Raw genomic sequence first — 14,828 nt, forward strand, 5'->3', positions numbered from 1 at the left:
GAGACACAAGCAGATAAGGACAGCTGATTATCTGGGCACCTTATAGTTTGTTATATTACTTCTGGAGAGAAAAATAATCTATAACTGAGTTTGATCTTCATTGGTGTGAAATGTGTTATGCTGCTCTTGCATGAAGCTTGCAGTACAGGCTGTACTCTACCCTCACCTGCTTTGATCACTGTTCATTGGCTCCCGATTGTCTTTGCTTCTTTACCCAGAGAATACCATTTGTAAGAGTTCCTTCTCTCATTTTCCTGGTCGTTGTGCCATACTTTATTTCCTTCTACCTTTCTCCTTTCTTCCCCTTATCCGTTCACTGTGATAAGGCTCAAATTCTTTCATACTGGACTAGAGCAAGAGTGAATTGCAGATGGAAAGTGGTCTTTACCTTGCTTTGATTAAATGTTAAATCAGGGATGCTTCCTGCAGCCCATACAGACTTTAAAAGTGGGGGGAGGGATGGCAACGAACCTTTTTTTCATGGGACTTGAAGGGACCTGGCCCTGTTTGGGAAGGGAAATCCAGTGTGGGCTGGATTTCTACTGCCTGTCAGTCTGCCTAGTGACAAAAATAGTTTATATGGACAGAGTGCCACCAAGTGGCTTGTGGCCTGTGTCAAAGCATTAATTATCAAGCTGTTTACATACCATTCCTTTGTTTAAAAGTGCTGGGTGTAAGGGGATCAGTGCAATATTATTAAAAGGAGTTCTTGCAATAAGTAATTGTATGATTAGTCTGCATCCTACTCCTGGCACAAAACACTGAAACACACTGGCATATGGCTTTTTTAGGATGAGGCTGCTTGGGATAATTCAAAGAGGAGAACAATAGCTTAAAGAGGACTGGAGATGGTCTATTCTTGAGTTTGAATACTTTAATGGTGCTAATGGCTTCCTTTTGTTCTTTTCTTAGTCCACTCAGGTAGCACTGGATGAAAGAATGGGGCTGTGTGATTCACTGATTAATTGTAATTAGAGCTTAGTATTTGCTTTTCATTTATAAGATTATAGGACTTGTCTGTACTTGCTATTGTTCTGAAATACCTACTTGGTTTTAATTTCACCACTTGGTTTAATAACAACTTTTCATCTGTAGGATATGTCCTGTCACTAGAAACCTGTTCTGCTCTGCTCCCAGACACTGCCCTGTGTGTTCTGCTTCTGTTCCACCACAGTAAGGCTGGGAACCACGTGGCCTTTCCTCTCTTTCCTCTGCTGCAGTGGTTATTGCTATAGCAACAGCTGCTGTCTTCTTTCATGTCTTCAGACAGAAAAGAATTTCTGAGCAAGTCCTGCTACACTGCTAGTAAGGAATTCAATGCCCTTAGGAATTCAAGTGGGAGAGAGTACCAGCTAAATTCTCAGTCTGTCTCTTCCCCCTTTCTCTCCAGTTTGAGCTGGAGATGTCTTGAGTCACTTTTAAAAGGGAAGACTTAAGACTATAACTGACCATGGCATCAAATTAGCTCACAATCTCTTCTGCTATTGCAAGATTGAGTGTCCTTGATCTGGGAGCTTGATGATTTATGATTCAAATGTGGAAATAATTTGATAGCATGGTAATTACATTGACAGAAAGCAATAACCATAATTGTGTGGTCAGAAGAGAAGGAATTACTTTGCAAGGATTCTTTAATGAGTGTAATAACACCTACTGATAGTGAATTTTGTTCAACCTCACACAACTGTCTCATGCTTTATAATCATTTTAGCCAATGCTGCTGTCTATGGCTGATGGAGTTGTTTTGGGGGTTTCTGAAGTTTTTGTTTGGGGGTGTTTTTGTTATTTTTGTTTCATTTTGGAGGATTTTTACTTCTAAGACTTCTATATAAAGTGAATGTTCCCTACTCTAAAACCAGCAGAAAAATCTCTTAGCCCTAGTGCTACCAATATGGCCTGCCAGCTCTCAGAGAAAACACATTTGTAGTAAAATGTAGTTCTCCATACAAAGCACAATGGTGTCATCTGAGCAAGGACAGCACAGCAGAGAATCGGGTGGGGAAAAGTCTCAGTAAGTTTAGAGACAGAGAAGGCAGTAAAAAAAGGGAGAGTTTTCTCCTTGGGACCAAGACAGGTTTTGACATGGAAATAAAGTGCTTAGAAAATACAGTCCTAGACTAGGACAGACCAGTCTTATAATTACTCCAGTGTTTTCCCTGAGTTCTTGCATGAATGCTGATACAAACTCTATTATGGTCAAACTAATATGTAGAGTATCAAATTACCAAACGCACTTACTTCAGCTGTGTGTGTTTCTATTGTACATGAGTAGGTGTTACACTGGTATCGGTGCAGACACAAGTTATTTCTTTACCTGCCAGTTCTAAGAATGTGAAGGCACTCAAAAAGAGCAGGAATAAAAAGATGAGATAGAGACAAGTAATGAAATAACTAATACTATTAGAGTGATATGTTCATATCACTTAGTCCAAAGCCCTTAATGAATACAATCTGTTTCTTCATCCCCATGTTACAGACTTCAAAGTTAGCAGTGGAATATAAAACAATAATACAAGAAATATTCACAAGCACAGTTACCAGCTCTCTTAGGTTTTCAGCCTGTGTCTTACAGGGTCCATTGGTCCTATCTGCATTTGGGGAAGAACAGTGCTCACTGCCTGATGCAATATGACTGCAGTTCTGCTTCTGTAGAGCTGGAGTATTTCTGCTGCCAACTTACACAAAGGCTGAAGTTTGTTCTGATTGAGCAAGACATTGCTGCAAGTTTTACAGTCTCTATAAAGCAGAAAAGCAATCAGTCTGGTGTTTAAAATTAGGCAATTTCTTTATTAAATTAATTGTGGAGAAGCCTGTCTCTCCCCACCCAATCCCTTTCCGCCTTTGCAGATCTAATACCTACTAGTGCATTGCATTTAGTCACTATGGTAACCACTTAAAAATAACCAATGTCCATTGAATCAACTCAATAGCAGCCAGAAGGCAGAAATATTGGTTTTCTGAATAACCTGTTCCAAGTGTCATCACTGGGGTCCTGCTCCTTCCAGATCATCGCCTTTATCACATGGCCTAAGCCTGACCATGATATTATTGCTCTCTTCTTTTCCTACTTTTCATCCTTTCCCTTTCTTCCCACCTTCTTTAACAGCAGGTTTCAAGTAACCATGGCAACAAGTCTAGGAATTTTATGCTTATTCGTTTCGTCTGAAATCTGGATCATGTCTTTCTCATTAAGTGAAACTTGCATGGTCCAAACCCAGCCTTTGGTGCAAGAGAAGGCAGTGTCAGTTATGGCAGCACTTACATGCTGGCTGTATTTGGTCCATTGTGTTAGAAAAATGTAAAGGTACAAAGTAAGCCACTTAAAATTTGGAAAGTATTTAATAATTCCAAACGCATTCAGTACATAACTTACTCAGAGGAGAACCACTGCTATAACTTGTTCTAATTGATGTTGATTTATAGGCTGATGGGAATAATTTCATAATCATGTTTCTAGTCCTATGGTATGTGTTAACTTAAAGGGTGCCTTCTCAGAGTGCTATCAAGTGATGTAAATTACATCAGTATTCTCCTTCAAGAGAAAATGTAGTGTGAAACCTTAAAGGTGTCTCCTGCCAGGACAAGATATTAATCTCCTCTAATCTGTCACTCCAGTTGGACTCTGACTGGATCTGAGATCACAGTTTCGGGACAGAAAGATCTCCAGATTTTAACTTGTTTCAGTGCCAAGGGAGTAGCCAGATTATCTCAAATGTTCGTATCTTGCAGATTCAGACATACCACATCTCCTTGCACCTAGGATGACTTAAAATCCTAAAACAATTGCTGTGTTTGTTCACGGGGAAGCCATGCAAAGCAATGATTATAAGGTATTTTTGTACACACTTGATTCTATGGGCCATCTGCAAGCAAAACAGAAAGCCAGCAGTGTGATAAGTAACCTATTTGTTACTTTGTGTGTCTTATACTGTAATTTGGTAAACATCAGCATCAGCTCTCAGCCAGATTACTGTTAGTAACAGGAAAGGTTCAAACATTTGACAGGGTTTCCAATAGTGTATCAGCTGACCAAGCATCTGCACTACCTGATCTGAGTGTATGATGCCACACAGAGAACAGCTCACAAGGCTGCTTGGTACTTCCTTGCAAATGTGTTGTTTTGGCCAGAGTGAGCCAATAAAGGCTGTTACCTTTCCCTCCAAAGCTTTGCAATAGCTCATAGTGTTCCTGTGAATCACACACACATCTGGCTACTACCAGGTGCCTGCCAAGCACACTGGGAAGTAGCTCATCTGTAGCTGGTTTTTGTATGCCTCAGTTTTCTAGATCAGAGACCCATGAGAGGTTATTTTGTGTCCCTAGAGAAGTGATGACTAGATCTGGAAAGGTTTGAATCACAGGAGAAACAATTACCATGAAGCTGGATGAAGCCACCATGTGGCTTGTGACTTAGGCTGATCTGCAGACAAATTAGAAGAGATGGGTTTCCTGAACTGAAGTGTAAGAAAGGAGATAGCTTTTTCAGCTTTTGTTTCCTTGTTTTTGGATTACCACTACCTGTCGCTGTCAGCAATGCAGGCTTGTTGGAAGATGTTCATAGTTGCATTTTCAGACACATAACATCTTTTCAAAATATACAAAAGGCATTCATTCCCCACTGTTAAGCTCCCTTCCCTTCAGAGGCCTTCAGAAGGTGCTGCTTTGTGTGATGTGAGATGTTTGCACCACACAGCAGGATTGAGGTGGGGTCTCTTCAAGTGGAATAGGCAAGGCCCCAGAGCAGCTCTACATTTCATTTTCTACCATGCTCCCAGTAGGTCTCTGTAGGACCACTTGTTTAACATTTCTTATAACACCTGATCTTAACCTTTCAGCAGTATTCATTTAAACATTCCATTTCCAAAGGTAAAGAATGCAAGGGTGGGGAGGAATACAGGACATTAGAGCCCTACATTATGACCAGAGCAATCACAGAGCTGTTATTTTTGCAGAATATGTGTTTACAGGTTCACAGCTGTAACAGCGACAAGACTGAAGCATACAGACACTGCTATATGTACATTAAAAGTATGTCACAACTGCATCAGTTCAGTAAGTTGGCTGAATTCACACATTTTTCAGGAAGACAACATTACCTAGCAGATTTTCTGGTTAGCTTCAAATTAGATGCAGATACGTGCAAACCAGTAAGGTCAAGAGTCAACGAAACTTATAAGCAAACCACACCATCCCTTACAAACAGAGAAACTAAGGCTTGCAAATCCGTAACACTGTCATCATAAAAACAGAAAATATCTTCAGATGTGGTAGGTTTGTGATCTAAAGGCATAATGATACTTTGTACCAGCTATTTTGACTTGTGCTAGCAAAAGAATTTTACCTTTTTAGAAAAACAGAGTAATTTTCTGATCCTGCTGCCTTATCAGCCAAAGTTCATCAGCACAGAAACACTGAACAACACAGGCCTTCCAAACTGGCTCTTTTTTCATGGCAAGGTAATGACTGTCTCATGGTATTTCATGACAGCACAGAGAATTAAGAATTTCTGTTGAGCAGAGAAATAGAAAAAATACATTTGGGGTGACTATGACAACCTTATGCTCAAGAAAATAGCAAGGAAACAAAAAACACCCTTTGCCTCGTTCAGGAGTGAAACAGCTGTGGGTTCCAGGCAGGCTGCATAGCCCAGGCAGCTGCAGGTGGGAAAGAGGGGACAGCAGTAGAATTCAAGTTGGATGCCCCACACTGCCCAGTTGTGCACTGCTCTTCTCTGTGCACTTGTTCACACAGAAACAAAAGAACCGCTTCAGCTTGCCCTCTGCCAGGTGCTTACCTGCCTGTACTCCCTATACTACCAGAAAGTCATTAGTAATCCAAGGCACAGCCAATGACTCCTGCCTAAAGTCATGCAGACCAGAAGGCTAGACTCAATATTTAAATTTGCTGCATCTATCCATATCTATCTATAAATTGGGAGGGGGGAAAAAACCAAAGAGAACTTTCTTGTTCTTATATTTTGGTCTCACATATGCTTTGGAATTAAAACACTTCTGTAACAAATAATTTTGTACAATTTTGGGGGCCACTAAGAAAGATCATTTGTGCACATTCAGACACACCCTCATATACCTTCTCCATTCTTTCTCCCATTTCTCCTCCCTTTCTTGCAGGGTTGTGGTTTTGTTGTTCCCTTACACACTTGTCCTCCTTGCAGAGGTCCTCACAAGGTATGAGCAATGCTGCCTGGCTCAAGTGACATTCTGTGGAAGTGACATTCTGTGGTTCTTTGGTTACTTTCACCCTTTCACCCAGACATGTCCGCAAGTGTTTCTTCCATTATTAATTTCAGCCTTGACTTAAAGCTTCCTGAGATGCTAATGGCGTGTTATCAGGCTGGAAAGATACAGTTTGTGTCCAAGGGTTTCACCTAAAAACCAAGGTAGAAGGCACACGGGAAACTTCCCAAGTGTGTGTGGGAAGCTGAGGAGGGTGGGAAGGGAAGGTTTCTCTCCTAAGGGCCTCACTGGAGGCTCTGCTCTGCCCTGGCTCTTCTCAAGTTTCATTCACACAGCAACATGTTACACAGCCCTTATCACCCATCTCCCTCTCCTGTCCCAGTCCACACTGCTGCCTGTTGTCACTTTGCATGTGACACCTCGATCTTTCCCTCCAGTAACCAACCTCATTCCCCCTGCAAACGAGTCAGGCCAGTGCTGAGGTGTTGGTCCAAAAGCAGACACACACATACAGAAACAGCCCCAAAGGACACACAGGGTCAGCGTCTGAACAAAGCAGGACAGGGAAGACTTAAATGGAATGACCAGGCTTGAACGGGGCAGATGGAGAATGGAGTGTTGCTGGGAACGCGCAGGCAAAGCTAAGACACAGAGCAGCGTGATGGACTCTGCCCCACCCCTTCCTACAGGGGCAGAGCTTAACAGCACCACACTGGAAATCTCTAGAGAAAGGTGTTCACACCTAATCCCATTTCTCCCTACCGCACCCATTCTAGCTGGAAAAACACCTGGCTTGCTAACAAGTGGGCGCTGGAAGCCTCAGGCACCCCCAATTCAAGGAGGGACGAAGGTGCTGGCGCTGCGGTTCGCAGCGTGCCTGCCGGCTGGCAGTGAGTGACCAAAGGCCCGGCCCGTCTGCACCGGGCCCGTGAACAGTCAGGCCAAGCCGGACTCCGCCGGCTGCTCGGAACCACACTGTTCTCCAGGGCCATCCTAGAGCACACGGCTCAGGATCGCATCCAGATGGTTCTTGGACACATCCACTGAGGGAGATTACACAACGTCTCGGGATAATCTGTTCCAGTGCTAGGTCACCTGCATAGAAAAGACGTTCTCCTCCGTATTCAACTGGAACTTCCTGTGCATCATTTGAAGAGCTGTTCGGTGGTGCCAAGCAAAAGAACCACAAGCAACGGGCAGAAACTGATGCTAAGGAAGTTGCACCTGTACGGTGCGGTTCTACCGGAGCCTTACGCACCCGCGGTGCTGTGTTCTATCTCCTGTGCTCATCGCGTTCATGCAAATCACGCTGCCGTGCGAAGGCCGATTCCGCGGGCGGCGATGAAGGCGGGGTCAGGCTGAAGAAGCCTTTCTTCCTCCCCGGTGCCTCCAGCCAGGGCTGCACCGGGTGTCCCTGCCGCATCCGCACACACGGCTAGGCGCCGCAGCCAGCGCAGTCCCGTGGGAGGCCGCGGCAGCGGACGGGACTGCGCAGGCGCGGCCCCGCCACCGCCTCGGGGTGCGCGTCACTTTCCGGCTGGGCCGGCGGCCCGCGGCGGAGCGTGGCTCCGTCGTGCCCCATCCCGACCCCCGGCGCGGGCCTGCTCAGGGAGGGCCGGCATGGAGAAGCTGCGGCGGGTGCTGGCCGGGCAGGACGATGAGGAGCAGGGACTGACGGCGCAGGTACGGCCTGGCGAGAGCCCGCTTTCCCTTCCTCCGCCCTCCCCGGCGCGGGGGCGCGCGGATCGAGCGGCGCTTGAGCCTCCCCGCGCCGGGCCCGGCCCGGGATTTGTGGCTCGGGCGCTGCCGTGTTCACCGCGCCGCCTTCCCCCGTCCCTGGCCTGCGCACACGCGCACCCCACTTCCCGGTGCCTGCCCGACTGTGTCAGAGCGGGGCAGAGGTCGGGAGAGGCAAAGGACAGGCCGAAGTTTGCGGCGTGCGCCGAGCGTTGTGGGCAACAGGCTCTGCCTGGAGGATGAATTTTGGCGAATTACTCTTGTGTGAAGCTTTTGGCTGTGTTGGTGGCTTGGGGTCCTTCAGTTTCTACAAGTTTTTCCTGTGCTTAAGCAGGGGGCAGATAACATACTATGCTCCTTTCCAACCCGATTGAGTCTGCGATTCAGTGTAAATTGTTTCTCCATTCCCTTATGGCCTTAAATTTGCAGAAACAAAGGTTTTGTATACATTCTGCTGAAGTTACTTTTTGCTCCTTACTTCCTAAGTATGGCTTAATTGTTCTATTTCCTTCCCACTATCTTCCTCATCGTCAGAGGATTTTTTTATTTCCTTTTTACTGTGTTTGTAGACCATACATTCCTGAGAACAAATCTCTAGGTTGAAGCAAAGCTGAGCATGCTTACAAAGAACCTTTAGCTCCTTCTTAACTCATGTAACTGCAGATCAAAACACCCCACATCAAGGAATATCTTGCTTGCTACCTCCAGGGTGCTGGAGCATGGTGGAGGAGGCTGAAATGTAGCTGGGATCTGAGCTGCGGCTAACAAACCTTGGGGAACCAGCACAAACTGAGCACAGCTGGCATGATATTAGTTCTAGCAGCTGGTATGCTTCACTTGATTTTGTACTGAGTTGCCATTGGTCTTCAAGGTTCATGAATTTGGCCTCTGCCACAGCAAAGCGTCTAAATTGTGTCCACTGATTCTGGAGGTAGTGTAGAATCTTTGCCCTTTCACACCAGAACTGGCTGCCAGCATTTGGGAGGGATGCTTCACCTTCTGCTCCTCTCAGGATTACCAAAGAAATATTTTCATTTCTGTTGATCTCAGTTCAGTTCCATGAGAATTGATTATTCTACCATCACTAGGCACATTTCACTCAAGGCACATGATAGTGACATAGAGTTGTCCTTTATTTGGGGCTGTGATAGTTGTTTTAAGGTGGCAATCAGTAGATAAATGCCTACATATTTAATGCTCTTATATTTGAATTTTATATCTTGAGGAGAGAACTGAGCTAAAAAGGTGTTTAATTTGTTAAATGTCAGTAATTAAACTATATAGGATTTCACTATTGCATGTAATGATACTGTTATAGCCAGAAAAGACTTCAAATAAGAAAAATCTGCCTGTCTGGTACATGATAGAATAAAACTTATAAATGTGTCTTTGGAGTGTCATGCTGAGATGAACCAGAAAGATCGTTAAAATAAATAAATACCCCTTGTCTTAAAAAAAAAAAAAAATTAAGTGTTTAGGTCAGGCAGTTTCTCAGCTGTATTTTTTCTCTCAAGGTAGCAATGTGTTTGTAGAACAGCCTCTTTTTAGAGAGGAAATTCATACATGACATTCACTAAAGCTAGAGCTAAGTGGTGCTGATTATTTTTAAAGTGCGTGTATTAGAGCAAAAAAAGTGTGCACCCATGCAGAGAGGAACACTTGGTAAGAGGTGGGGCTGTGAAAGAAAGTGTGAGGTTATGCATTGTGTGTGTAAAAAATCTTCAGCTGTTTCCATGATCTTTCTGGAGATGAGTCATATGTTTGGCTAAAAACAAAGGCCCTCTCTTTGGAATATCTGATAGTTGTGTAATAGCCATCATATGGCTATTATATATACATATGGTTATATATATTATTATATTTAGCTAATTATATATACATATTATAGGTACATATATATACACATATATACATATATTATATATACATATACATATATATTACATATGGTTTATGTCCATAGATTTCTCTGGATTCTTTCCCTTGGTTTTTGCAGAACCATTATCATGAAGTCACAAGTCATTCCTGCTAAAAAGAATCAAGTCTATAATGAAAGAACTGTGTAATGATTCAGGGAAGTCTTTCTGTACTTTCTAAACTCTTCAGATGACCAGCTGTTGTTTCTTGCTGCAATTAGATCCATTATTCTAAATATAATTTAAAAAAATAAATTCCTTACCAAAAAGATCAACAATAAATAATAAATGTAGCAGTGCTATGATGCTTTCAGGGCAGCATTATGCTGTTTAGTTTTATCAACACTAAAACTAATGTAAAATCAGTCCATGTGACACATTGGATGTTGCATGACAGCTGCTTAAAGCACTCAATAAGATTTCAACAGAGGAATAGACCAGATATTTCGTATATTTTTTTAAGAATTTGTATATTACATTTCTTATATTACATATATTTCGTTTCTTATGTTACACTTCTTGTATTTTAATCTCAACTGGTGATAGAAATACATATAAGGAGGCCTGTTAGGGAAAGATGAGAATATATTTCTATACATATTGTTTTGCTACGGTTTAGAAACTCAATTCTGCAAATTTACTCAACATTTCTTTGCATTTTCTCCATTACTTGCATATTTACCATTGAGAGAAGATGTAATTTTTAATTACATCTAGACAAGTGAAAATAAAGTGGTTCTGTTTTTCTGTTTGCTCATGTGGAAAACTGATATAAGATTATTAATATATGGGGGGAGCCTAGGTGGATGTTCAGAGCCACAAAAACTATTTTTGATCAAAAGCAGCCTTATGGATTATCATTTATATTATTTATTGTGTGTCCAGTGCAAACTCTTCAGCAGTGATGCTGTTATTGCAAGCATGTTCCTTATCTTTCAGACAGTCTCCATTCCAGATTCCGGTTTCCACTTGGGGGTTCCTCTTGATTTTTGGATGTTTTGTTCATTTCTTTCATATGCTATTAGCTTGAAATAGCCTGTGAATAAAAAGCTTCTTGCCCAGGAGTTTGGCATTAAAGTTCAGCAATAGAAAACCAAGGATTTCCTTTTGTTGATTTCAGTTTAATTTTTCTTCTTAGAAACAAGCTGATAAGCAGTACAGCAAGAAGGGTATGTTTTACAGGAGCTCCCTTGCCACCACTACTGTTCTCCACCTGAACCACGGATGTGGAATATGCCTGGAAATTTTTTCAGTCTCCTAAGTAAAAGCTTTTCCTAATCCAAATACCGTAGACTGCAATGACAACTCTTTTTGTCTGAAATCTGGGATTAGCTGTATAATTTATGTCAGACACACAAAAAGAATCTTTAGCACCTTTGTGTTGTGTTTCCTGCTTTTGTTGCAAGGGCAGCTTAGACTTCCTTTTTCTTAGGGTTCATAATCTCTGTTACCTCAGGGTGTTCCATGGTCCCTAGTATTGAAATTACTACCTGCAGCACGTGTGGCAGGGTTCCTACACTGTCAGGTCCTCAGCTTCTAGAGTGAGCCTGGCATTTGAGCACAAGCTGGTGTCTGTGGTTTACACAGCTGAACTGTGTATCTGTAACTCAACTTTTGCAGCAAGGTGCTTCTCTGCAGTGGTCAAACAGGCGTCTTGGAAAGGCAATGAGTTGCATTGCTTCCGTGAAACCCAAAAGGTATAAATTGTAGAATATTCTGACTTGGAAGAAACCCACCAGGATTATAGAGTCCAGTTCCTGGCTCTTCACAGCACCATCCCCAAGAATCGCACTCTGTGCCTGAAAGCATTGTCCAAATGCTTCCTGAACTCTCTCAGGCTTGTGCTGTGACCACTTCCCTGGGAGCCTATTCCAGTGCCCAGCCACCCTCTGGGTGAAAAGCCTTTTTCTAATATCCAGCCTAAACCTCCTTTTACAGCTTTAGCTGTTCCCTCATGTCATGTCTCTGGTCACCACAGATAAGTGACCAGTGTCTCCCGCTCTGCTTCCTCTCATAAGGAAGCTGTAGACTGCAATGAGGTCTCCCCTCCGTCCCCTTAAATATTAGGGACTAAGAAAATGCATTACCAGATCCCCAGTTTCAGGATTTCAAACTGTATTGAATAGGTTGAGCTTGACAACATAAATGGTGACACCATTGGGAATGGTTGGAAGGATGAGCCTTCATTTCAATACCATTTAATGGATTTAGTCTTATTATTACACAGAATGCTCTGGCAGCCCTCATGCCACAGCTTATCTTCATGTGCATATATTGTCAACCAGTTTTTAAGAGTTAAATCCATAAAATGTATCAAACTTTTGGGGGTTTGTAGTATTTTTTGCTCCAAACCTTTGTGTGGTTCTTTTATTTCTTATGCTGGATTTTTTTTTCACCTCTTAACTGTTAGGAATTTAACTGAAGATAAAGCTGTTTTCAAATTTATTTGAAGAATGAAATCTCCTGGTAGTCACTTCAGGAGCACTGTCAGATAATAAGATTAGAAGTAGAAGAGCAGTAAGTGGAGCAATGAGCCTGATGCACCTGAATAAAGGATTTATCTTTCCTTCCTCCTGTTTTCTAGGCAATCTGAAATGTGTGTGTTAGGTTTACTGATATTATTGGCTTAGCTACGCTTCATTTCTGAATGCAGACGGAAAGGATTTTTACTCTTTGTGTGTATGTGTGCTTGTGATTAGTTGCATAAATAGGTGTAACTAAAGGCATGATTGAAATGGGTATCTTCAGCTGTGTGCTACCAGCTCTTCCTACTCTTCTTAAAAATGCAGGCATTTAGGACTCTGACTGTCAAATATGATTTAAAATACTAAACCATTGTTCAGTTATTGTTTTTGTCTGTTTTTTTAATGCATACATAAGGATAAAGTGTTGGACCTAGCAAGGTAAGCTGCATCTTCTGACGTTTGGAAAATTCTGTCCTCACAGCACCTTTATGTGTGTGTGCATGTTGCAGTTTTTTATTGAACTAGATACAGATTCCTCATTTGTACAAATGTGAAATTGTTCTAAGCAGTAATCACATTTCCTTGGTTAGCTTACCACTGCCTGAAAGAGAAATTTCTCAGGAGATAAAGAGAAATATCAGACTCATTGGCTGAGGAAGGTATATCGTGTATATTTGGTTAATAAGTCTTGATTAAAATACCTGTTGCCTAAATAACAGGAGAGCAAGTTTGTCTGTGACACCTGTACAAACAGGAAAGTTGTTTATTTAAAGTAATTTTAGGTAAGCTGAAGCAACACTTCACTTAATAGGCCAGTTTAGAACAGAAAGTGCATTTAATTGTAGTGACCTGGAGTAAGATGAAATGCATTGTTCTTACAGCATGGGTGGAGATGAGCTATCTAGCAAATCACTTCTGCTGAAAGGGACCTTTCTGCCAGATACATGGCCCTGCCTCTTTCCTTACATCAGCCCTGCTGCTTTTCTGACAGCTTGCAGAGCTGGCTTGCCTCATTAGCCAAGTCATCAGAATAGAAGGAACATAAATTCTGTTCTCATGTCAGGAGTTGTGTCAGGTAGCTCAGGTTCTGGAGTCACTCTGGAGGAGCAGGAAGTGAAATATTCCCTTTCAGCAAGTTAGCTTAGTCTGATGAGACAAACTGTGTTAATTTGCCTATACCTTCAGGAAGGTAATTGGAAGAGAAATTGGAGTTGTAATGCTTGCAGTGGATACTGGCATTAATATGTACAATGGATCCTCTCTAGTAACAGGAAAAGGTGGTAATATCTATAGGAACCTAGAGTGTTGCACAAATGGATTAATTCCTTTGAAAATTGTTGGCAGATCCATTCATTCTTTTGGTTTGGTACAACTGTGACTATTTTCAGTTGTGTGGTGATTAAAAAATCTGTTTGAAAGTGAAGCAGCATTGCTTGCGTGCCAGGATATACCTTTATGGGTTTTGTCTTTTTTTGTTTGTAAATATGTTTCCATATGTTCCAGATTGATAATATGATTTTGTAATATGAAAGAATTAATACACAAACAACTGTTAAGCAAGGTAAAATAACTATTTCCAGCTTAAAATTATTTTGTTTGAAATTAAGGACTTCAGTGGTAAAGAAAAAAAGTCCTTTAGATTGTTTTAAACTGGGTTTGTAATATCCTCTTTTTCCTCTCTTCTTATTAAGGTCCTTGATGCTTCAACACTCAGCTTTGGTACTCGAATCAGATGGTTTGCCATATGCTTTGTTGCTGGCATTTTATGTTCTTTTCTTGTAAGTAAAGTTATTTTTTTCCTTGGGCTTTATTATTGTTCTACAGTTAAACCTCATTGATATTCCTCTTTTATGTGTGATTCTGCATTCTAAATTTTGCATTCTAAATTTTGTGTGCTTTTATTTAACTGGACATTAAATGTATAATTGGCTGTTGACCTCTAAATTATGATTTTGGCCATTTTTCTTCCAATTACAAAAGTATGCATTTTTACTGTAGCATAATACATTTTCTTACTAAAAGGTTTGAACACTGTCAAAATATGCTGATAGAGGTGTGTACCCATCTGATTTACCCATCTCCAATAAAAGGAAAAAAGAGGGGGGAAGCTTGAAAGGTTTTTAAAGGCTGAAGAAACTACAAGTGTAGCATGTCACACTCAACAAATTAATGGGTGTGGTTATGTGTTGACACTTGAAAAACCTGCTGCACTCCTGGTGGTTTTATAGTCAGCAAATCATGTGTTCATTCCTGAACTTTAGGGGCTGGCAGGAGTCTTCAGCCTGCAGTTAAGAGTTGAGATCTATTAATTTCTTGGCTCTGCCAAAATCTGACACAGGTAACTTGCACAAGAAGGCAGTTTTGGGGGTTTTTTTTCAGCTGCATGGAAACCCCCAGAAACAGCTGAAAAAACATTGGGGAAGTCATCTCCTTTTCCTCCTTCTCTGTCCTTTTTCGCCCCCCCCCCCCCCCCCCCCCCCCCCCCCCCACCCCCCCTCCCCACCATTTACATT

General features: G+C 41.9%; 1 protein-coding gene across 2 annotated transcripts in view; it reads left to right on the top strand.

The window, feature by feature from the left end:
* Positions 1-7,168: 7,168 nt before the first annotated feature.
* The window catches only part of SFT2D1 (SFT2 domain containing 1), a 19,911-nt gene continuing 12,251 nt past the window's right edge, over positions 7,169-14,828 (top strand). Inside the window, exons 1-2 of one of the 2 annotated variants that reach the window (XM_041460573.1) lie at positions 7,169-7,880; positions 14,007-14,093. In XM_041460573.1, the coding sequence (XP_041316507.1) occupies positions 7,818-7,880; positions 14,007-14,093 (150 nt within the window). In that variant the 5' untranslated portion in view covers positions 7,169-7,817. The remainder of the gene's footprint in view (positions 7,881-14,006; positions 14,094-14,828) is intronic. The other variant, XM_041460572.1, reaches the window with a different exon arrangement.

The sequence above is a fragment of the Pyrgilauda ruficollis genome, unplaced genomic scaffold, assembly GCF_017590135.1.
Source record: "Pyrgilauda ruficollis isolate IOZ18807 unplaced genomic scaffold, ASM1759013v1 scaffold145, whole genome shotgun sequence".
In the NCBI taxonomy this organism is placed as follows: domain Eukaryota; kingdom Metazoa; phylum Chordata; class Aves; order Passeriformes; family Passeridae; genus Pyrgilauda; species Pyrgilauda ruficollis.